This window comes from Myotis daubentonii, chromosome 2 (assembly GCF_963259705.1).
Source record: "Myotis daubentonii chromosome 2, mMyoDau2.1, whole genome shotgun sequence".
Classification (NCBI taxonomy): domain Eukaryota; kingdom Metazoa; phylum Chordata; class Mammalia; order Chiroptera; family Vespertilionidae; genus Myotis; species Myotis daubentonii.
Window position 1 is genome coordinate 32,518,593 of NC_081841.1, and position 25,382 is coordinate 32,543,974.

Consider the following 25,382-nt stretch of genomic DNA (forward strand, 5'->3'; position numbering starts at 1 on the left):
TTATTTTCTCATATTTTCAAAATCCCCAAAACAAGGTATGTCTTCGAATTACAAATGTTAAATGTAATTAGATATAGCCTCTACTTCATCCCATGGTCTCCTGATCAAGATTCAATTCAATCAGCCTACATCTTTAGTTCTTCAGATCATCAAGAATCTGACTGTGTATCCAAAATAATCAGTTTTCAAGTAAAAATATAGTCTGTGACTTGTAATTACCCTCCTTTAAGGTTTAGGAATTCTTGAGTAATTAATGCCTTTGGATTCTTAATATCTGTTTTTGAATGCTTAAATCGAAACAAAGCATAACAGCAGGACTCAGCAATATTTAGATTTTTTTTTTAACTTAATGATAGTTGTTGAAAACAAGTTAAATCTGTTTCCCTCATATGGTCTGAGAATAGGTTAGCATATCTACATTTATACTACAGCTCTGCCTCCCCTCCCAAATGACTCAGATTTCACATAATGGAGTTTTAACATTAGGTAATAGAATGTCCTTTCCTAAAATAGCCTTAGCCCAAAAGACTGTTATGTGAGAATAAAGTCAAAGAATTAGTAAGATCTGCATAAACACCTTGATCAATATCTGAGGAGAAACGTATGATCAAAGACGGACCAAGGGCACTCTTCTGATGTCCCTCGCTCTGTGAAAGTGTCCGGCAGAATTGGGCCATTAGAGCCCAAGGGAAATGGGAGTTTGAAGCAATTACCTAAATAATTCAGAGGAGAAGGCACACTTGGGTTTGTCAGAGTCACCCATATGAGCAGAAGGGGAATCTAAATGTTTCAAATCTTATTAGGAATTTATTAAAGTATCTCTAGGACACACATACAGATATTGACTCATTACGTACAGGAAACATTTTATTGCTGTAAAAATTAGGCTCGAGTACATGTCCTATTAAATAAATAAATGTTCAATTCTTTCTATTTTAATTTGCCCAATAGATAGTTTCTTTCACCCACGTAAGAGGTACCAGTAGTGCTCTTATGTTCTATTTATGGCATCTATAATTCTGTATTTCTAAAGTAATTTTCTCACTAAGCAGCATGAGTTTTCATCCAGAAGAAAAAAATAAAATCAGTATAGCTGATATGGATATGAAATAAAGGAGGAATGGAAAAGGAAATAGGACTACCCATTCACTTCAGGGAAATAAAAAGACTTGACTAAGTATTTTAAAAAATATTTTATTCACAGGGCACATTTCCAAATTTTCTCCAAGTAAGGGAGGTAGAGAAATTGAGACTTACTAGTGAACCTTCTCACTACCAGCCATAATTACAATGAACACACCAAAGGAAAAGACATGTTTTTACAGCAAACCTCCTCCTATGACATTGCATTTAGAGTCTGTGGAAAGAAATAACTCAAGCAGAACCAACAGAGATAGGTACTGTGTTTCTTTTCAAGTTACAGTATAAAAAGTACCAATTAAAGTTTTTTCTTACCTGCTCTGTTTTAGGTGAAAAAGAAGGAATGAAGAGCACTGATTTCCCCTACACCTCCTGCCAGCAGACTGTGGCTTCATTAGAAAGAAGTATTTCCATGTACACTTCAAGGGTGATTTCATTTTATATTCTAAGCTAAAGCCTTTTCCAGAATAATTGCATCCATCAACTAGTAGTCAGACTATATACTGTTTGAGAAAGGAGAAGAATTGAATTTTTCTATTTGCCTCTTACCTCTAGCCTCTGCAAATTTGCTCTTGAAAACCAGCTTGCACACCTGTGGAATGACATATAATGTGCAATCATTGAATTAGAGATCTTAGAGAAACTTTCTTTTTCAAAGATTTTCAGACCAATTATGCTGTATGGTAACTAGAGTTCTAGAATATTCCAGACTTTTAAAAAATTAAGCAAGCTTTGCAATGGAGCTACCCTTGTCTGTTCTCTGTCTTCCATCTAGTATCTCTGACTCTGTTGTACCCCTGTGGCCATCAATCATCCCAAATTATCAATCCTGTATATTATGAAGGAATATCTATACCAACCTACCAACAAGAAAGCCCAAAGAATGGGTACTTATGAATGAATGAGAAACAGAAGCCAATTGATTCTTTGCTTCCAAGAATGCTAGAATTTGCTGGAGAAAACATTCTTAATCTCTGCATCCTCCTGTAACTATCGCCTATAGCTCGCGATGAGAAGGTTCTATAGCTTCAAGAAAGGATATTTACATACTGTTATCAGAGGTCTCCAAGCCCTAAATACTATATTGTGCATTAATATAAAAGTCACATTCACTACATTCGAGAGAGTTCTTGCTGATGACAAAGATACAACTTGGAACAGACACGGTTACACCTTTAAAGTGACTGGGTACATGAATAAAATAGATAGGAAAGTGGGAGCCAAGCCAGAAAAAGTGAATGTATCCTCTGCCACCCTCCTACCAGGTCAACCATCTTTCCCTTCAATGGGCATAAATAATGCAAAGTGTGTGTACGTGTATGTACACAAGAACATAGGGGAGAAAACCCATCTACGTTTCCTTACATAATGATGAACAGAAAAGCCACTTACTGAAGTAACAGTGGCAACAGAGGGCTATAAAACTTTTTAACTCACTGTGCGTAGCATCAGTGGCCATGCAACCATGTTTCAAGGTGTCAATTTCCTCCTATTGCTCCCTCATCGTGACAGATCTAAATGTGAATGTGAACATGGGAGTGTTTGCATGTCCAGGTTCAAACACCAAGGAGAGCACAACTGGAGAGGGGCCAGAAGTGGGGAAGCTATAGACTGTGAGAGTCCTAGGAGGTAAACAGGTCCCCCTCTTCTGTTTTCTTCCCTAAGCGTCTCACAGTCTGGCTCTCACACTGCTTCCTCCAGCACCTTTCATCGTTAGGCACGGCAACTGCATGACAGTATGTTTCCTTTAAAATGTCTGAAAAAGTTCTATTTTGGGAACTGCACTGAAGGACAAAAGCCTCTGTGCTCTCTGCTTAGCTACCTTCTGAGATCCCTCCTAATGGTCCTTCACAATTAAAATCCTGATTTTTATCTTCCTTTTTTTCCATTTTGGTTAAACTATTTTTAATATTGTAAGTATCCATTTCTCTTACTCTGCAGAGAAAAACAGACATATCTGAGTCCTGAATTTCTCTACCCTGGATAAAATCACATCTTGTAGATATATATTGGTATTGTGTGAAGCATGTGCTTTTAAAATGGCAAATATCTAGAGAAAATCTAATTACATAAGAGCAGAAAGAGACATGATCAATATATTGGAGTATTATTCTATAAAACTCCTAGACAGCTCTGCAACATTGCTTATATCCCACAACTTCAAAAGGAAAGCAAAATCACAAAGAATTTCACCACAAAGTCCAGATCAAGAGGAACACAGAGGAGGTAGGTGCATGAGTGAGCATCAACAAAATATAATTTGTCTTTTATTTTTATCTTTAAAAAGGTAGAGTTATAGGCTTTGGCTATCACACAAATGCTCACAGGTATTATAAGCCAATTTATAATAAGTTATTACTTGTTTGTTAGAGATAGAATAAATCAGAAATGCAGGCACCAGAAGGAAGAAACTTAGAAGGAAACATAACCATATATTTTCCTATTGTAATGGCAAGCAGAGGTTGTGTTGTGTTTGAATGAGCTTTCCATTCATGCACCTGCTTCAATCTCTCACCTCTAAGATGCATGTAAAAAATTCGAAGGACAAGACTAGGCTGAGGGTAATGCCGATAGTAACCATTTTCTTAAGATAGGAAGGAAAAAGGTTATGGCAATTGTAGATTCATATATATTTCCTTCTACTTATTCAACCTCAGTATTATATGGCCTCACATTTTGGAGTTTATAAACAGACATTCTAAGCTTCAGCATTTCTCTGGGTTCGTCTCCAGGGCTTTAGAAAAGGCTCTGTAGGAACTGGTGGAATATTACCGTGTCCCTATCTTCAAGGACTCAGAAAATCCATCTGAAAGTGGGGGTTGGGAGGCGCTCCACTTTCAACAATCACTGGCAGGGCCATAATTAGGTCAGGGTGACTAGAACTCTGTCACAAGACACCTACATTTAGAAGCACAAGTTTAAGGGGGAAAAATCAATAGCAACAAAAAAGAACACCCTATATAAGACAGTGTAAAATTTTAAGCTTCTCAGCAAATTTCCACACCAGCTCTCTAGTCACAAGGCTACTAGCTCCTCCCCACAGTGAGGCCATGGGATTGGACAGAGAAAGGTGGTGCTTGAAAGCCAAGGTCAAGCACAGTGTCTTCTCTGACCCTTTGTATCCTGAGAGCTTGAGAGCAGGGCTGTCTCCTCCTTTCCACTTGCCTCATCCACTGCCTAGCACACAGTGGACTGAAGTTGTCAAAACCGCTGGTCATATTTATAGTTACTGTTGACGGTGTTAGAAGCTTGACCTAAGCTGAAGGTTCCTGGAGTGATTTACCCACTTCCAGCCCTGATGTGTACCCACCGGAAGTCATACACTCGGAGAGTCAACCTCTACCTACACTGGAAGATGAAGAAATATAAAGCACAGTTTTGCTCTCAGTCTTTACTTCTCCACATACTTGTCCCCCAGTTCCCACAAAAATCTTTATAGCTTTGATCACTAGAACTCTACAAACATAGAACAGGTATGTTCCCTGGTTCTGGTGAGAAAGTTTTCATACAACACAATAAGAATTTTATAAAAGCTTAAATGGACTGTGACATTTCTTCCTCTTAGGTTGCTCTTAACAAGATTGCACCGTTAAAAATTTTCACGAAGTCCATATTTTTAAACATACAAATTAAAATGACAGGTCACCAATTTTCCACACAAAGAAATAAGAGGCTGTGCATAGTATGCAACTATCATCATTGCTGACAAAAGAAATGTTATTGATATCATTTCCACTTGAAATCATCTGTAATACACCTGTAAATATTTTGACTAATTAAAAATATTTTTGGCAAATTTAGAATTCTAGAATTTCTTCAGTTATTTTCCAAGTAGATTTTTTAAAAAATATGCTTTTATTAATTTTCAGAGAGAGGGGAGGAGATAGAGAGACAGAAACATCAATGAGAGAGAGAAACATCATTGATGGGCTGCCTCTTGCACGCCCCACACTGGGAATCGAGCCCGCAACCCAGGCATGTGCCCTGAATGAGAATCAAACAGTGACCTCTTGGTTCCTGGGTTAACACTCAACCACTGAGCCACACCAGATGGCCCAAGTAGACTTTTTAAAATATTTTTTTATTGATTTCAGAGAGGGAGAGAAAGAGAGAGATGAAAACATCGATGATGTGAGAGAATCATTGATGGGCTGCCTCCTGCATGCCCCCCACTGGGGACCGAGCCTGCAACCCAGGCATGTGCCCCTGACCGGAACTGAACCTGGGACCCTTCAGTCCGCAGGCCGACTCTCTATCCACTGAGCCAAATCCGCCAGGGCCCAAGTAGGTTTTAAGCCATGTTGTCCATTGCTTCAGGTATAATTTATACTTAACTTAAACAAAGTTTTTAGCCAAAAGAAGGGCATGAGACAACATAAAGCCAAACACAGAGTATTGTCTGAACATCTGCCATTCGGGATCACCTGGATCATTTTGGATCATTTGTCTTTGTTAAAATAGCTAAAAGTGAATTAAGCAGAAACAAAATTCAGGAAGAACGCTTCAACTTCTTGTGCTAGTTGCAGGTTAGATGCACAGCGTCCTATAAGCTGCTGGTCAAATACTCGATATAAAGCTGTCATGTCCAATGTCCTCTTCATATAAAAATCTTTCAGATAAAAATTATTTTGCTTTTCTTTTCTTAATCCCAGCTCATACACACAAAGTATGGTGATTATCAGAGGGGGAGGTGGAAGAGTGTATGGCGGGGGGGGGGGGATAAATGATGTTGGGAGGAGACTTGACTTGGGATGGTGAATACACAATACAATATATAGGTGATGTATTATAGAATTGTACATCTCAAACATGTACATTTATTCACCGATGTCACCCCAATAAATTCAATAAAGTTAAAATTAAAAAATTATTTCTTTCTATGAATGACTTAATCTTTCACCTATCTTCATTTTATGAAGTGCAATAAAAATTAAACAGAGGTCATCCTCAGTCATGATCCTTAGCATCAATGCAATTCTCAAATTAGAGCTAATAAAAAGACTCATCAGGAACTTATTTTCAGTTCTTTCACCCTTTGTTTAGCCCTCTTGGAGCCATCTAATTTTTCACTAAATAACTTTAAAACTTAGACATAGTAATGCCTTTTCTTGGCAGATGCATTGAAAGTGATTAAGTACTTTTTTATTGAATGTGTCTACCATAACTTGAATATCTTCTGAGATGAATCTTAAGGGCCAGTAATATAAAAATGTAATTGACTAAATTTGGCAAAGTTTGAGGCACAGTTCTAAAGTCCTCGATTTCAGAAACACAAAATAATGAGAGTTTAGAATTCAGTTTCTTAATAGTAATAGAGAATTCCAGAGTATTCTGTAGGATAATTCTAGAGACATCCTTACTTAGGAACACGTGTATTTTTAAAAGGATAGATGCACAAGTTTATTCTACACACACACACACACACACAAACACACACACAAGCACATATACTCACAAGCTTAGGTTTAGATACATCTAACTAACCACAGAAATATGTATGGCATATCTCTAAAGTAATGCCAAACTTTAATTTACCCTAAGACAATATTCTCATTAACTTGTCATCACACTTTCAATGACATGAGCATGTGTATGTATCACAAAGTGAAAACACTATGGAACCATCAAAATATTTTGGTCTAATCTAGGGCTTCTCAACCTTGGCACTATTGACATTTTAGACTGCATGATTCTTTCTAGTGGGGAATCTGACCTGTGCATTGTGAGTGTTTAGCAGGATCCCTGGCCTCTACCCACTAGATGCCAGTAGCACTCTCCAAATCATGGCAATCAAAAATGTCTCCAGACATTGCCAAATGTCACCAGATGGAGGAGGAGAATCACCCCATTTGAGAAGCAATGGTCCAAGTAAACATTATGAATTTGGGATCTGTCTTGTCCTTCAGAAACCACAAATTTATAACTAAACATTGTACAAACCTATTGCACAAATCTATCCCAGGAATCATAACAAGATGAAACATTTCCAGATAGTACTTTCAATGGAACTGTGATTCTCTGGCTTTATGGAGCTCATTAATTACATTTTAACAATTAAACACTAATCTGAATGAAAGATTTTATTTACATTTGTATGTGTGTGTTTTTTTTAGCCCTTTTATACTTCTGAGTAAGTGTATAGGTTACAATGTATTCTTTTTTAAGGTAATTATTAAATAATAACAATAGCTCCAAAGAGGAAATATATTCAGGATTGCATGTATAGAGCATATTTAACACAGCTTACTCAATAGTACATTCTTACTATATATTTCCTGCCATATTGCATCAAAATAGCCAATCAGTTCTGCACAGAATCAATACTCTAAAATTCTTAACTTTCTAAGTATCAGTATAATCTGTGTTTTATCAACCACTCATATTTCAACTGTTGATTTCTATAATAACCTTGATATTCAATCTTATTTAGAAATTGCCTATTTCAATGATGTCGATATTTCCCAAGGGCATTGTTATCCTGATAACTTTTAGATTAACCTACCTAAAATGCCACCTGTCTTAATCTGTATTGTGTACTAAATTTCTACCATTAAAATATAAAAGAACTTTTTGGCACAATTTACCTAAATTTTGGTGATACTTAAAAAAATAAAGATAGTGATTTCTAGCATCTCCTATTAGAATAAGGCATCTCAAAGAACAAAGATAATAAAAGGCTTCCTTTACCTTTCTCTTATATGTAAACACATTTGGCTGCTTGTAGTCTGTCAGAGTTTGGCTTTCAAAGTAGTCCTATCTGCTACTATGAGAATAAATAGCTACTAATTCACACCCCTTTACTTGTATGAATCTACCTAATAAGATCATACTCAACACAGGGTCCATTCGTGATATGGAGAGAGTCAGAATGAGTAAAACAATTGTTCATTTGGGGTAAGCATTTGGGGGTAAAGTTTGCATCTCAAGCTGGTATAAGCATTATGAGCAGCAACCAGTAAGCTGGTTTGTCTTATATCAGGGTGTGGGGGGTAGGTACATAATACATTTGGAACTCTCCAACACTAGTTACAGATTTTTGAAATACCAGTCATGTGGATTCATGGGAATGAGCTTTGTTAAGTTGTGTGTGTGTGTGTGTGTGTGTGTGTCCATATGCTTTATCTCAGAGTGGATATACCATGATAGATAGAAAAGGGAGGAGCCTTCCAATCTGTCTTCCAGAGACTAAGTTTACCACATTGTGCTTTACTTCATCTCTGAACATTAAATTATAAAGACAATTATGCAAATAAATAACGCATTCACATTTGTACTCTTTGTGCACTAAAATAACAATAATGCAAACAGGCTTATAAAATGCAGACCTAAAATTGAATGTATGCCCTACATTCTGAGGAGGCGGAAAAATGGTTCATGTTATTCAGACTGTGAACCAACACAGTCTAAATTCAACAATGTTTCACATTGTGTAAGTAGACTTGACAAAGGAGGAGGAAGTAATTCTTATTTAACATTTTTTAAATGGAGGGGGACTACAGTTAACATACACTTGTTTTGTGTCCTTAATACTCAGTAAGGGATTTTTAAAAAATCTACCCCATTACCTATTCACTTCCCCTAAATAGGACAAAAATAAATAATAACTTTTAAAAAATCTATGGTTCGAATTTCAGTCTTCGTAAGTAATTTTTTTAAATTAAGCCAGCTTATATTGATAATCAGTAACACTTTGCCCTGGCATTTCCTTTATTAACCTTGATGAACTCTTCAACTTCAACAACTAGAGTTCCGCTTTATTTGTGAACTGTACCTTCTCGATTTAAACCATGTAAATGTGCTTGACCAATAATCATTTCATCAGAATGTCACTAGTTGCAAATCCACAATGTGCTATCAAATACTTCATAAAACATCTTCCTATTTGTCCTCCAAGCCAACATTAAAAATAGAGTTTCCTTTGGATTGCGGTTGCTGTTTGCAAGTGGCCCAGGCAAATCCATGAAATAACTGCACCACTTCCTTTTGCAGTCCGTAGAAAACCTAGCAAAAATACCCTGGCTTCGTTCTTCCTTTCTCCACTGTCCCTAGGAAGTGGGCTGGAGTGAGGCAGCCTCACATGGGCCCAGCTGCATTCTCAGTGCGCCGATTTTATGAAGGTACCAGAGTTGGAGAAATTCCTCCGGCATGGCATGAAAGCCAGAAAAGGGCAAGACATTATCATAGTAGTGGTGGCTGATGGGCTGCTCATGCATATTCACAGAGAAGGGCCAGAAGCCATAGATGGCCACTTCCTCACAGAGGCCCAGGGCTGCGCTCACCAGAAAGAGTCCTGTGGACAGGCGTTTGGCATGAATTCCTCTACTTTTCCAGAACTTTCCAATGCTACGCAGAAAGTTGGGATTAGCAAAGAGCACTGTTTGATTGGCACCAACATCTGACAGTGTATAATAAACCCGGAGGGATGGCTCTGTTCCTGTCTTCATAGAAAAAGCAGGCATATAGATGTAGCTGTGGTTATAAATTTTCATGTTGTCCACAAATGTCTTTCTGGACCACAGCAGGTTCTGAAACCTATTAAAGAGAAAAAGAGGCTCAATTACCCTGGAGAAAAGAAAATCATCAACACCCACTCCGTTGTTCTTCTGATGGACTTGAGAGCTCATACATCCTTGAACTTCCAATTATCTCTCGTCAAGTAGTGTGGCTTTTCCCCACCTCAGCAACCTAGACTCAGGTTAAGGGTCCTTAATGAGATTTCCTCTTAACTAAAGTACATTGCACATTTTGTTCTCTTCCACATTTTATTTGCCTAGAATGTAAGGATGGTTTAATGCCCATGAATTCAAAAAGTTTTGGTTATTGAATAGGATTTTGATAAAAGCTACTTGTGTGGTCTGACATAAGCACAGGACTGATTCCTCATCTGCAAATCAAAGGAACACCTTCTAAAATACTCCTTCACTTTGAAATTCTATGATTCTACAAGTATTCAGATTAATCAATGCTATATTATAACCATAATATTACATAGAAAAAAAAAAGACTTGTTATAAAATGATGCTAAGAGTTGCCCATGTTGCTTGCACCAAAGAACACTTCTTTCCTATGTTCTTTCACTTTGGATTACATGAAGTGAAAGGTCAACTATGTTCATCTAAAATTTATGGCACACACCCTATGTGTCAGACATTGGAAAATTAAAGATTTAATGACCCAATTTTGGGGACACTTTGGTCACTGACAAGGGTATACAGTGTACGAAAACCATGATGAGGATTCAGTGTTCCTGTAACAAGAAAGGCTATTGTGGTGACAGGTGAGGCATGTGGCAAAAAACTTGGGCATCTCTAATTTGTTTGGACTTCACTCTGTGGTGATGGGGAGTCTTCACAGCAGTAGGTACTTACAGGATTTACTATTTGGGTTACAAATATTTCACCATCTGTTTAATGGTCAGTCCATGTCAAGAAAGGAAACTCTGGCAATTCAGAAGATGTTCTGAAGAAGGAGGAGGCTGGTGAACTAAAGACCAATTAAGAAGTTGCTGGAGTAGCTCAAGTGAAAACAAAGAGAAAAAGACAATAAAATAGGCTAGGGCCTTGCAACCTTTGTTTTCTTTCACAGGAAGGGGAGCCGCCCACCTCAGGTTATGTGAAGAAGGGGCAGCATCTGAGAATGGAGCTGAGCTACAACTAGCAGAAGGAGTCTGGCCTGACATTTTGGCAGGGCTCATCATAAATATGTGAAACCAAAATTCTGAATACTCAAATCCACAGGATTTTATGCAGCAACCAGTGTTATTAACCTTGCCTTCCATGAAAGGTGTGTTTCTCAAGTCCAAAGGAAGGGAAATGGCTCAAGTTTTCTTCATGGCCTTGATTCAGCATCTCTAATTTGTTTGGACTTCACTTCAGCAGCCTGCTGTAGCAATATTTCCTGAGCTCTGACAAATAGAGAAGTGATCACAGCATTTTTAGGTGGAATCACTTTACCATAGAAGAAGTCATGGAAGCACATTGAACTGAGCTATCTTCTCCAGCAGAAATTCCCACTTCTCAACTTCCAAATAGGCTCTGCTTAGAAAATTTTAAATTTTTCATCCTTTTTAAAAAATTTTTTTATTGATTTAAGAGAGGAAGGGAGAGGAGAGATAGAAACATCAATGATCAGAGAGAATTATTGATTGGTTGCCTCCTGCACTCCCCCTACTGGGGATAGAACCTGCAACTGGGGCATGTGCCTTGACCAGTAATCGAACTGTGACCTTCCTGGTTCATAGGTCGATGCTCAACCATTGAGCCACACTTCCCAGGCAATCTTTCATCTTCTTAATTGCCCATCCCTATCTCTCCTCCTAAACAGTAATTCTTTCTCAATAATGGAGACACACACTGCAGATAGTTTTCTTCTTTGTTTGAACAGTGGTTCTCAAACTATAGCTGGAATGATGTGGTATCACTTTCTGATGAGAGTTTTCCAGGGAGATGAATTTTTATCCAGCACTCCCTATTGATTGTGATATAAGTGTCCAGGGAATATACTTATTTAGAAGATCAAAGCCATTAACGTAATTTGTCTAGCTCTCAGCATCTATCCTTCAACACCTCTTTCTTTATATCTTCAACTAGAGACCTGGTGCACGAAATTCGTGCACTAGGGGGGTCCCTCAGGCTGGTCTGCACCCTCTCACAGTCCTGCAACCATCAGTCGGACATCCTTAGTGCTGCTGCAGAGGCGGGAGAGGCTCCTGACACCTCCACTGCGCTCGCCAACCGTGAGCCTGGTTTCTGGCCGAGTGGTGCTCCTCTGTGTGGGAGTGCACTGACCACCAAGGGGCAGCTCCTGCATTGAGCATCTGCCCCCTGGTGGTCAGTGTGCATCATAGCGACCGGTTGTTCCGTAGTTTGATCAATTTGCATATTAGCCTTTTATTATATAGGATGACATCCTTGTTGCAATTCTAAGAGGAAGAAGTGGTCCCTCTTCCCCACTGTGTCATGGAACAAACTATTTCACAATTTCTAAAGAACTGTTGTTCAAAGTGGGTTTCCCCTCTTTAAAACATCCATCTTCTCCACCTGTACTGAATTATCCCCTTCTGCCTTTCAAACACTGTTGGACCTTAATAAGAGAAAATTCTTCCCATGTCCATTCTGTTCTCAGAGATACATTCTAGGACACATTCCACCAGCAACATTCTAGAGCAGTTCGTATACTTCCAGTTGTTCCCTTTGTTTCCTTAAACAATTCCTTCCTTATTGCTGCGCCAAGTGACTCCTATTCCACAGGGCTCTGCTGGTTGATGGCACTTTCCCTATTTTTGCAGTGGACCACATACTAAGGTGAATTATAGACAGCTTCAATACAATCAGGGCAATTTATTTTCTGTTCCCTGTCTTAAAGCTGACTGATTATTCTTGAAGAGGGTAGTCTTCCTTCCTTGAGTTTTAACTTTGAAAAGGAACACACATCTTAGATTTACTATATCTTAATTTTATTAACATTGTTTAAAAACCAGCCCATACTGTATATTGTATTGTATTACTTTTATCTACTCCATTCTTCAATAAATGGCATTATTTAACTCAATTTAATGCAATTTAATAACTATTTGTGGCATACTTATTATATTTAATGTTATCCTAATCAAGAGTTTAACAGAAATGGTTTTGAATTTTACCAAATTATTATAAAATTAAATCAGAATTATAAAAGGGTGGTGTCCAGCTTATCTCTCCAGCCTCATAACTCAGCTACTCTTCATGCCCTCACCCTATGTTCCAGTCATCCCTGTATGTGCACCTTTCCATTTTTTTGCATACATAAATCCCTTGTTGCTCATCATTCATTTTTTTTTCTTTTTTCTAAATATATTTTTATTGATTTCAGAGAGGTAGGGAGAGGGAGAGAGAGACAGAAACATCAATGATGAGAGAGAATCATTGATTGGCTGCTTCCTGCACACCCCCCTACTGGGGATTGAGCCGCAACCTGGACATGTGCTCGGACCAGAATCGAACACAGGACCCTTCAGTCCACAGGCCGACACTCTATCCACTGAGCAAAACCAGCCAGGGCTCATCATTCATTGTTGATGGAAATGCAAAATGGTACAGCCACTTTGAAAGACAGTTTGATGGTTTCTTACAAAATTAGACTTTACCATGCAATCTAGCAATCACAATCCTTGGTATTTACCCAAAGGCGTTGAAACTGTATATCCACACAGAAACCTGTACAAGCATATTCATAATTGCCAAAACTTGGAGCAACCCAGATGTCCTTCAGTAGGTGAATGGATAGAAAAACTATTAAATCCATACAATGGATAGCTCAGCACTAAAAAGAAATGACCTATCAAGCCATGACAAGACAGGAAGGAACATTAAATGCATGCTACTAAGTTAAAGAAGTCAATCTGAAAAGGCCACATACTGCATGATTCCAACTTAATGACATTCTGGAAAAGGCAAAACTATGGAGACAGTATAAAAATCAGTGGTTGCCCAGGGTTGGAAGGGAAGAATGAAATAAATATGTGGAGCACAGAGGGATTTTATGGCAGTGAAAAGATACTACATGATACTATAACAATGGAAATATGTCATTCATTATACACTTGTCCAAACCAACAATATGTACAACACCAAGAATGACCCATAATGTAAACTAGGGACTTCGGGTGATTATAATGTGTCGATGTAGGTTCATCAATTATAACAAATGTACCACTCCGGTGTGGAGGCTGATAATGGCAGAGGCTGTGTGTGTGTGGATATGAGGTATATGGGAAATCTTCGTACTTTCCTCTCTCGATTTTGCTGCAAACGTAAAAGTGCTCTAAAAACATAGTCTTAAATAAAAACCACATCATAGCTTCTTTACACAATAGCAATCACATTTTAGAAATATATAATAAAGATATATTATAAATTTAGAACTGCCAAGTCGGAGATGAGCAAATTCCAAGGGCCAATATACATATTAAAATATGCACAAACAGACTGTTGAATCTCAGACAGAAGGCAGGGGAGGGTGGGTGGGAAGAGATCAACCAATGAACTTGTATGCGTATATATACATAACCCCTGGATATAGACAATGGGGTGGTGAGTGCCTGAGGGGTAGGGAGGACAGGAGTGGGCTGGAAGAGGTTTATGGGGGTGGAAGAAAGAGGATCTATGTAATACTTTCAATGATAAAGATTTTTTTAAAAGCTGACACTAGAAAAAATAAATTTATAAAATAAAATATGCACAATCACAAGCATGAAATTTATACCAATTAAAACTACAGCAACCCCCCCCCCCCCAGTTTTCCACACACTGAATTGGTAAAAATTAAGAAGTATGTTAATAATTATTAGAAAAATGTGAAAAATGGGTACTTTCATGCTTCAAATAAGAGTATGAATTGTCACAGACAGTTCAGAAGGTGATTTGGCACTTTCAATATACACACCTCCTGGCCCAGCACTTCCATTTCTCAGCTGGCACCCTTGCTATGTACAGAGCAACCTCCCTCACTTCTCGTAAGTATTGACTCAAATGAAAGCCCTCAGAGAAGCCTTTTCTGACCTCATCTCTCCCCTTCGTTGCAGTGCTTCATAGTACCTGTCACTACATGACATTTTATTACATGTGCATGTCTTTGTTTATTGTTTGCGTCTTCTTGAATGTCCACAAGGAGAACTTTGTTTTGTTTACTGCTAAATCCTCAGCGCCAGGAAGGGTGCTGGGCACATGGCACTAAGACAAGATGCATGAATGTTTGCTGAAGGACGCAGAAAGTCAGAAGCAACCTAGAAGTCTATCATGAAGGGAATAGCAAAACAGCTGTATCCAGACTATGGATACAAAGCAGTTCTCTTAATAACACAGCTCTATTTGTATTGAAATGGAAATATTTCCAAGACAAGATGTTATATGAAAAACAAAGAAATTCCATAATGACTACTGCAATTTGTATAGTGGATTATCATACCAGATAAAGATATATATTTTCTATAGTAACACATACATGTGTAAATACATGGGGAAAGGTTAGGATTCATATTAAGCTGAAAATAATGACTACCTATGGGGAGAGTAGGAAGTATGGGGGAGGGGGAAAGGGTCAAGGGAAGCTTTATTTATTTATTTATTTGTCTTTATTTTTATTGTTGACACTATTACAGATGTCCCCATTTCCCCCACTTTGCCTCCATCCACCCAGCCCTGGCCCTGCCTTCCCTCAGACCATTACCATGTTGTCTGTGTCCATGGACTATGCATTTATGTTCTTTGGCTAATTGGTCAAGGGAAACTTTAGCTTCATCTGGAATGCTTTCATTTTTTAGAAGGTGAATACATTTATGAGTTACTTGTGTTATTAAATATTTCCCTTTGAAAAGTCAGGCACCTTAGTAGTCACATAAATGCAAAGCAAAATAATTGTGTTTCAAGTTTACTCTTTTCAACACAATAACTTAGGACTATGTTGTAATTTTATTCTTTTACATTTAAAAAATATATTTTTATTAACTTCACAGAGGAAGGGAGAGGGAGAGCTAGAAACATCAATGATGGGAGAGAATCATTGGTTGGCTGCTTCCTGCACACCCCCTACTAGGGATCGAACCCACAACCAGGCATATGCCCTTGACTGGAATTGAACCCAGGACCCTTCAGTCCACAGGCCAACTGAGCCAAACTGTATAGGGCTTAATTTTTTAATATTATTATATTGTTGTTTGTACCATATAAAGCACATTTACAAAAGATTCATAAATGTGCAAGTTAATTAATCTCTTAAGCATATTTCATTTTTAAAGTTCACATCTACATAAAATATTTTTTTGATTTTTCTCTACAAGAACTCTTATTTGAACACTTCCCTTATTATTTACTTCCTGTTCAAAACTGTCAGTAATTTCCAGTGGCTTAACTCATTTCCTCATATTATTTACTTGCTTTTCTCATATTTTAGACCATTTGCCATGTTCATGGCTGCTCACTGTTATTTTTCTGTCTTTGCACAGCTGTTTGTTTACACAGCTGTTGCTTCCTTTTCCTCTGTCAATGAACGTTAATTTTGTGTTGATTTACAAATCTTTCCTCCTCTGTACCTTCTTATCCTGTGGGAGTATCTCTTCCACAGGAGAATATTTTACCAGACTGCAAAAAACATCATACCAAACTATTCCATTCATACACAGTACATGTTAAACTACGTCCTAAGAATGTAAACTTTTGCCCTAAGCAGTTTGGCTCAGTGGATACAGCGTTGGCCTGTGGACCGAAGGGTCCCAGGTTCGATCCTGGTCAAGGGTATGTACCTTGGTTGCGGGCACATCCCCAGTGGGAGGTGTGCAGGAGGCAGCTGATCAATGTGTCTCTCTCATCGATGTTTCTAACTCTCTATCCCTTTCCCTTCCTCTCTGTAAAAAAAACAACAATAAAATATATTTGGGGGAAAAAAGAATGCAAACTTTTAAAATATTTATAGGATGGGCATTCCAAACTGAACTGGGATGCTTCTAAGAAGATAAAAATTTAAGACAATTCTTTCAGAGATGGATAAATCTGAACTTAATATAATTATCTCTTTAATTTTTATGGCTCATTTGCTGAGTTCCTTCAGAAAAAGCTAATGTCCTTTATCTTTGTGTTCCCTAAGCATAACACTATACCTGATACAGTGTAGATATTCCCTGTGGAATGAATAAATGCATAAGGAATGAGTGAATGTCTAAGCGTCGTTGTAATTTTTCATAAAATGCATTTCATTCGTTTCATTTCAAAATATGCCACAGAAAAAAACATAAAATGATTTTTTAGGAATAATAAGATAATATGAGACACTTTTGGTTGCCTTCTTGTTTGTAAAGCAACATTTTCTTTCCATGGTTTTTATGCAAACTATTTCCTTGCCTTTAACCAGAAAATGGGTAATTAGAAACTGAATAGCACTCTGAAATATAAATCTCTCACTAGATACCAATTCATTTTCTTGTAAACAGAATAAGGTAATTTTTGACAAACATCCAAGGATCATATAATCGTTTTTAATTTTATTTTCTCCAGGACAAATGAAGTTATGCTTGTTTTTCTGATAGGTGTTCTTTTATGGTTTCTCACTTTTATAGTTCTCAAAATAGCAATTATTCTTATTTCCCTAAATTTCATTATGAACTTTAAGGAACACTAAACTTTAAAATCATATATTAATTCCTTTTGAGACATAAAATTAAGTGAGGTATATTCTAATCTGTGAATTTCAACCTTTAAGTAAAATAAAAGTATGTCAATGTTGACACAAAGCAATCACCTTGTATTTTAAAAAACAGATTGCATATTGGAAGCCCATTGATTTTGCCACATGTATCTTACAAAATTTTCTAATATAGATGATGGTCTCAAAATGTGGCTTCTAATAATAGAGAAGGTACTTTGAGAAGACTGCAAGTTCAGCCTCTTCCACAGGCAAACTACAACCTTCAGCAAGTTACTTCATCTCTTTATGCCCAATTTTCTCATCTGAAAAAAATGGAGGTACTAAGAGCACCTACTTATAGAGTTGCTGTAAGCACTGAATGACTTCATGTGTGCTGCTGCACTTAGAACAGTGCTGGCACATAAGAAGTCTTATAATTTTTGGCTTTCATCTAAAACTTCACCATCATCATCTTCATCACCATCATCATCATTACCATTCCTCTCCTCTGTGAAAAACCAAGTGATGAGAAATAAATTCTTAAAGAATTCTACAGAAATACACATTATCTCCAAGGGTGCCAGTTATAAATAAACAATTGAAAAAATACTTTCTAGGCAGGATATAGCTGGAGTGTGTTTATATATACATTACTAGAATACTGAGGTGAGTATAATTGTATGCTCATTTTTCATTGTTTTGTTGAAAATTTTTAATATGTGACTGTTATTCCAAGCTATCAGTAAACAGAAACGACAAGAAAAGAGTTAAGTGTAGGGGGTCAGAGAAAACGGTCAATTTCATGTAGTTTATCAGAGACTTATTTAAAGCAGAAAGAGACTATCAAAGAATCTCTTTTCTATAATAAAAAAACCTAAATATAAGCAAAGTTTTAGAAAACAATGAGATCTCTCCAAAATATTATAAAATGCACCATCCATTTTGTCACAAAGAATTGATCTGTGCCCTCCTAAATGTAATTTAAAGCAATTAATGAAACTATTTGCATGAACAGTTTTAATATACTGCACATTTATTCTAGGTATCGTTTTTTAATTATATATTCCATTATTCAATCATAACTCATTTTAAAAATGTGCTGGTAAAATCTTTGTTATAAATCTAAATCATGTAGTGTTTTAAATTTATTATATTCCTAGGGTTAGAGTCGCTCTTTATTTCTCAACTGAAAAGTTAGAAAGTAACTTGAATTTCTCTACTGTGATACAAACTCAACAGAAACTGAAAACCTAGGAAGGGTGTGAAGGCAGGGATCCTTCTTCCCTCAGATCTGGGGAGTGAGAGGGGAGGCCAGCTGCTCTTAAGACCCAGGAGAGAGTGGAATGTGAGGACACTTGACCTCATGGTTCAGCCCACTGACTAAATCTGAGAAACAAAAGAGGACCTAATATTCCATCCATGCTGCCTTTGGCTGGGTGGCTTGGCAGGTTGAATGCTGGCTATTGCAAGCCAAAAGATAAAACTGATTTGGGGAGACTTCTAGATGAGAGCTTTTTAAAAAGGAAATCATCATTAACTAATCACGTACAAATCCCAAAAGCCATCAGAGGATGCATTTGATACCCATGAGAAAGCAGATGGGACCATCTCACTAGTATGTGCCACCTGTACCTTGCAAAGGCTACTTTTGCAGGCTGCCATGACATATCAGGGTTTCCATGATCTACCTGCAAGGAAACCCCTTGTATTTGGTGTGGTACAAAGAGATCATTATCGCAAAAACAGAATCAACTACTAGACTTGACTTTCACATGAAGCTCCTAACCCATTTTGGGTGTGACCATTTGAGCAAAAGGGTATCATGCTAACTGGCAAATGTGCTCTGCTTCTGAAGATCAAGACAGGTTGCTGGTTTGTACATAATCACAACATGATAGGTCTCAAATTGTGATTGAAAAGGTTTGCATGAGAATTAAGCTCTGTAAAAGTTCTACAAAATGATTCCTGAAAACCTTGAATTTATAACTAACCAACCTCAAAAGCATATACTCAAGAACAGAAGGTCAACTCCAAGGTCTGGTTTATAACTCACATGGTGGGATATGATTCATTCAAATACCACAATGAGGGAATTGGATAATTTTTAAATAACACTGAATTATAATCTTCTCTTTACAAAAGCAAAAAAGAAAATTGTACTTGTACAAATATGGAGCAACTGAAACATAAAGATAAGCACAAAGAAGTATGTTTGGCATATAGTAGTTCAAAATATATATGTTAAATATGAGAGAGAAAAGGAAAAATAAATCAATAATCTCCCCATTCTACCATTCATCATTGACCTCTATTAACATACTGATTTCTATCTTACACACACACACACACACACACACACACACACACACACACACCCCTTGTAGCAGGATTGAAATTTACACACAACTCCTGTTTGAAAAGGCTACTATTTTTTCTGCCTTACAGTGCCTTCATCTTATTCTGGTGCTCCCATTCTTGCTAATGGCATGAAAAAACCTTAAATTTGTCAATTAAAAGCAATTCAGTGTCTTTGAAGTAAAACAGTCTTTGGGGTGAATAGCACATCTACTTAAAATGAAAACTCTGCCAGAGCTGGTTTTCCCGTCAGGAGATCTCTCCTCCTCCTCCTCACCTTCTGGCTCCTCCTAGAAATGGTGGATCCTTAGGTTGTCTCTAATGTGGTTGATCTTGTCTTGTCCTTCAGGTCCAGCACTGCTGTCCATGAACTGTGGCTGGTACCTCTGGTTCTTCTGGACACCAAGTTGGCTACCACTACTGAAGTCAGTGGCCCCCTCTCTTGTCCCAGTAACTCATGGCTGCTTTTCCCAACCTTGGGCCCCTTCTTCTCCACTGGTACTTTTAGTGATTTTGTATCTTCTACTGGAAGTGTGGAATGTCATGGTTCCCAAAACATCCCATGCAGACTATATCACATACTGGCGATACCATCTCAAGCCTACTCCTGGGAAATCCCTTCAGCCATATTTAATGTACCTCCCAGAACCAAGATGGACTCCACCTGAGCTGCTTGTCCTCTCAGACACCCAACCTGCTCATCACACCATCACTGCCCTAACTCTCCAATTTATCCCATCATCTGGGAAAAAGAAGAGGAGGAGTGGGGACAGATGGAAAAGGAAAGGAAAAGAGAGAACATGACAATAGAAAACAAAGGGACAAAAGGAAGAGAATGTTAATTTAAAATGCAAAAAAAAAAAAAAGGAAAGACAAAATCAGGCAATCAGAAGCTTGTGTGATACAGAGACTGAGATACAAAGAGAGAAAAGGAACAAAAATCCCCCCCTCCCAATCACTGATCCCATTATTTTCTGTCACACTGAACAAAGATGGAGAGGGAAACAGCAAAGTGAAGAAAATAACAAAGAAGGAGATGAGGTGTTTCACTTGTTCTCTTCAACTTCAAGGACTAATCATATATTCATTTCATTTCACCTTCAATTCTCCCAAGTCATGAACTGCAAACATCCCCTAACAAACCTGAGGAGACTGCAAAGCAGTTGATTCTGTGGCTAGGTAAAAACAGAGCCCAAGAGGTAATTATATTACAGTTGTTGAAAACAGAGCATCTATTTCCATTTCTACTTGTGATCCAAGTAGATTACATCAGCTTTTAAAGTAAACCATTTTCTCTACTTACACCTATATTAGATGCAAGGCACGTGGCGATTTCTGCCATTTCTATCTGTCTTTCGTCACTGTCTGTCTATAGTAAGAAGTATTTTGAGTAACACATTTTATGTTACATATACACAGCAGTCATTCTCCTCTCTCTAAAATAGGGTTAATAACATCATTCTTTGCTCACTATTCAAAAATGGAAAAGTAAACAAAAAACAGAGCAGTGCATATATTGGAACCTTCTTAAAAGCATGCCCTATAATCATTATGTATTAGGATAAGAGACCAAATATATGAAGGATGAATTAAGGAAAAGAGTTTATTTATATCTGTTATTGGGTTATTTTTATTTTCACATGTTAGTCTACACCTTTTGGCATCACCTTGCAGGGGTGTCTTGTAATAAGGTGGGGCAGTTAAGTCATCCCCCAGAATATCTGAGGAAAGTCACATGCTGGGTCATATGCTAAGTTGGGAAGCATGGTCCAGACAGCTGTTTAGCAATAAAAGCTGCCTCACAAGGAAGGATAATAGGGACAAAAACGTTCACTCTACTTAGATAGTTCTATTCCAGGAAATGATTTAAATTAGAAAATTGCTAATTTTCCAAAAAGAAAATCTCTAATACCTAACGAAGAGAAAAGACACTGAAAAATGAGTGGATTTTATCATAGTTGCTAAACAATAAAAATTATTCACTCCAAACTACCAATGGAATTTTAATTAAAAGCAGCATTCTATGAGAACATCCTATATAATAAAAGAGAAAAATGGTAATTGGCGTACGACGATACCCTTTTCATTGGCTAATCAGGGCTATATGCAAATTAACTGCCAACTATGATTGGCAGTTAACTGCCAACTATGATTGGCAGTTAACTGCCAACTAAGATTGGCAGTTAACTGCCAACAAGATGGCGGTTAATTTGCATATGTAGGCACAATGCAGGGAGGCGAAAGGGAAAGCAGGAAGAAGCCCCCTGCCACTGACAGTGATGGGAAACCCAGGGGGGAGCTAAGAGCTGGGGGGCAGGGCAAAGGCCTTTGCCCTGCCCCCCAGCTATGATCAGAGAATCAGGCGCCTTTGCCGCCCTGGCCAGTGATAGCAGGAAGTAGGGGTGGAGCCAGCGATGGGAGCTGGACATGGTCGAAGCTGGCAGTCCCAGGAGCTAGGGGTCCCTTGCCTGGGCCTAAAGTGGAGCCCATGATCGCGGGGCCACTGCAGCTGCGGGTCCCCGCTGCCCGGGCCGGATGCCTAGGCCAGAGGTGTTAGGCCTGGGCAGGGGCGGAGCCTGCAACCGCGGGGGGCTGGGGGTCCCCTGCCCAGGCCTGACACCTCTGCCGGAGGCCTCAGGCCTGGTCAAGGGGCCGATCCGGTGATTGGTGATCGGAGGGTGATGAGGGTCAACTCCTCTGGCAGAGGCATCAGGCCTGGGCGGGGGGCTGAGCCGGGGATTGGGGGGATATGATGGTCCCCTTGCCCAGGCCTGAAGCCTGGGTCAGAGGCGTCAGGCTTGGGCGGGGGGTGGAGCAAGCGATCAGAGGGAGATGGGGGTCCCCTGCCCAGGCATGATTCCTGGGCCAGAGGCCTCAGGCCTGGGCAGGGGTCAGAGGCCTCAGGCCTGGGCGGGGGCCAGAGCCAGTGATTGGGGGGAGATGGGGGTCCCCTGTCCAAGCTTGACACCTCTGGTGGAGGCGTCAGGCCTGGGCAAGGGGCCGATCCTGCGATTGGAGGGTGATGGGGGTCAATGCCTGAGGGCTCCCAGTATGTGAGAGGGGGCAGGCTGGGCTGATGGACACTCCCCCCCCCCCCCCCCACACACCCAGTGCACGAATTTCGTGCACCGGGCCCCTAGTAAAGTATATAATATCGCTAGTTAACTTTGAAAAGACCATATACATACTACATTTCTGGGTTTCATTTTTATTTACAAGCAATATTTTACTCATTGATTTATAATTATGATTAATAATAAATAAGATTGGTTTCTTTATATATTAATACTAGAGGCCCAGTGCACAAAATTCGTACAAGGAGGGGGGGGGAGTCCCTCAGCCTGGCCTGCACCCTCTCCAATCCAGGACCCCTCAGGGGATGTCCAATTGCTGGGATGGGGCCTAAACCGGCAGTTGGACATTCCTCTCACAATCCGGGACCACTGGCTCCTAGCCACTCACGTGCCTGCCTACCTGCCTGGTTGCCCCTAACTGCCTCTGCTTGCTGGCCTGATCGCCCCCTAACTGGTCCCCTGCTGGCTTGATCAACCTCTAACTGCCCCCCTGCCTGATCACTCCTAACTGCCTCTGCTTTCCAGGCTGATCGTCCCCTAACTGCCCCCCTGCTGGCCTGGCCACCCCCTAACTGCCCACCTGCCAGCCTGGCTACCTCCTAACTGCTTGCTCCCCTGCTGGCCTGATTGCCCCTAACAGCCTCTGCCTTAGCCCCCGCCACTGTGGTTTGTCCATAAGGAGGTCGGACATCTGGAAGATGTCCGGTCGACCTGGTCTAATTAGCATATTACTCTCTTATTAGTATAGATTAACTTAAGATTCTATGTAGTTATGATGGTTAATTTTTTGTGTCAACTTGACTAAGTCACAGGGTGCCTTGATATATGGTTAATAGTATTTCTGGGGTGTCTATGAGGGCATTTCCAGATGAAATTAGCATTGTATGGTGAACTGGGTAAAAGAGATGGCACTTCCACTGTGGGTGTGTATTGTCCAATCTCTTGAGTAGTGGGTGTGTACTGTCCAATCTCTTGAGTATCTGAATAGAACAAAACATCAGAGAAAGTGAGAATTTACTCCCTCTACCTGCCTACTTGAGCTAGGATATCAGTCTTCTGCTTTCGGACTAGAATTTACACTATCAGTTCTCAGGCCTCTGGATCTGGGCTAGAACTTACACCATTGGTTTTCTTGGTTCTCGGTCCTTCAGGCTCATACTAGAGCTACCCCGCCAGCTTTCCTGGGTCCCCCTTGCAGATAGTAGATGGTGGGACTTCCTATCCTCCATAATCAATTCCTTATAACAAATCAATCTCTCTGTCATTCAATCTCATCTATCTACCTATATATCTCCTTTTGGTTCTGTTTCTCTGGAGAACACTAACTAATATACTAGTCATATACTTTAACATAAATATTATGTATACCTATATTTATACAAAATTATATATTTGCATGTTACATGTACTAATATTATAGATGGATATTTACATATATTTATCTATACATTGCCTAAGACAAACACATACACACAAGACCTAAATGCATTATCTAAATGGCTAAACTGTGCTATCTATACTATTATCCCAGCAGCTACCACTCAAGGCTGCTGTGAAAAAGCCAAGTGTAGAGGGGACTGAAAAAGCTTTTCCTTGATTTCTTTAAAACCTAAAACAGCAAAACAAATAGCAATGGGTACTTATTTTCTCTTTATGTCACCAATTCTTGCATTTATTTATCAAACATGAATTTGCTTGTTTTCAGGAGAAATGAGGATTCTACAATTAATTTATGATTATTGTAGAAAACGTATACTTATGAGAAAGAAAATCTCCCATAGTTTCATGTGAGTGTTTAATGCACTGGCATATTTCTCTACATTGTTTTGTCCCCTATATGTTTTTTACACAATTGAGATCATGCATTATATATGTTTCCATCTCATGCTCCTTAAGTAAACACTAAATCAAAAGTATTTCCAAAGTCATTTAAAGCCATTGAATGCATTTCCTATATTTTGGATGTTTGGGGTGTGGCAAATACACGGATGGGCTCATACAATGTCCATTTCAACCTCCCTCTGTGACGTGCTCTACTCAGAATCTGGAGAGCTAACTACACTTCCTGAACTCTTTATAGCGAGGGTTCTAGTTGTGATGTAGGTTTCAGCCTGAGATGTAACTGTGTGTCTTGAAATCTGAACTGAATTAAATGAGGAGAGATCAGGGGCCTGTTTTCAAAGTCAGATTCTGACTATCATTAGACTAACGTAGTGTGAGTCTGGAGCAAGCAGTGGGAGCTGCAGCTTCCCAGCATGGCAGGCGGCTGCCTGATTCCACACTCCACTGACGGCAGCAGCTTCTGCCAGTGGCTCTCAGAGTTGATCTCTGTTCCCTCAGCGTTTCTTCTCCCTCCCACCAACTCTAAAACCCACTTAAATAAATCCCTTTATGCTTAAATGAACTAGAATGGATTACATTCTCTGCAATAAACCCTCAACAATACAGTGTTTTTAATTGTTCAAGATAGTACTTCATTCTTTGATACCAATTTTTCATTTCTAATTCTTTATGCTTCATAGATTTCAAGATTATTCTTTTAGGTTTGACTTTTAGAAGTGTTATTACAAATTCAAAAGGTAGGAGCATTTTTAAGGTTCTTGATACATGTCAATCCTTTTGTTTTTCTAGAAGAAAGGTTGTACTTATTTATTCTTC

The 25,382-nt window shown here is 38.9% G+C and overlaps 1 protein-coding gene across 1 annotated transcript in view; it reads right to left on the bottom strand.

Moving 5' to 3' along the window:
* Positions 1-1,178: 1,178 nt before the first annotated feature.
* Positions 1,179-25,382, bottom strand: part of ST8SIA1 (ST8 alpha-N-acetyl-neuraminide alpha-2,8-sialyltransferase 1) — a 148,378-nt gene continuing 124,174 nt past the window's right edge. The window contains exon 5 of the mRNA XM_059682361.1: positions 1,179-9,672. Coding sequence (XP_059538344.1) covers positions 9,186-9,672 — 487 coding nt within the window. The 3' untranslated portion in view covers positions 1,179-9,185. The remainder of the gene's footprint in view (positions 9,673-25,382) is intronic.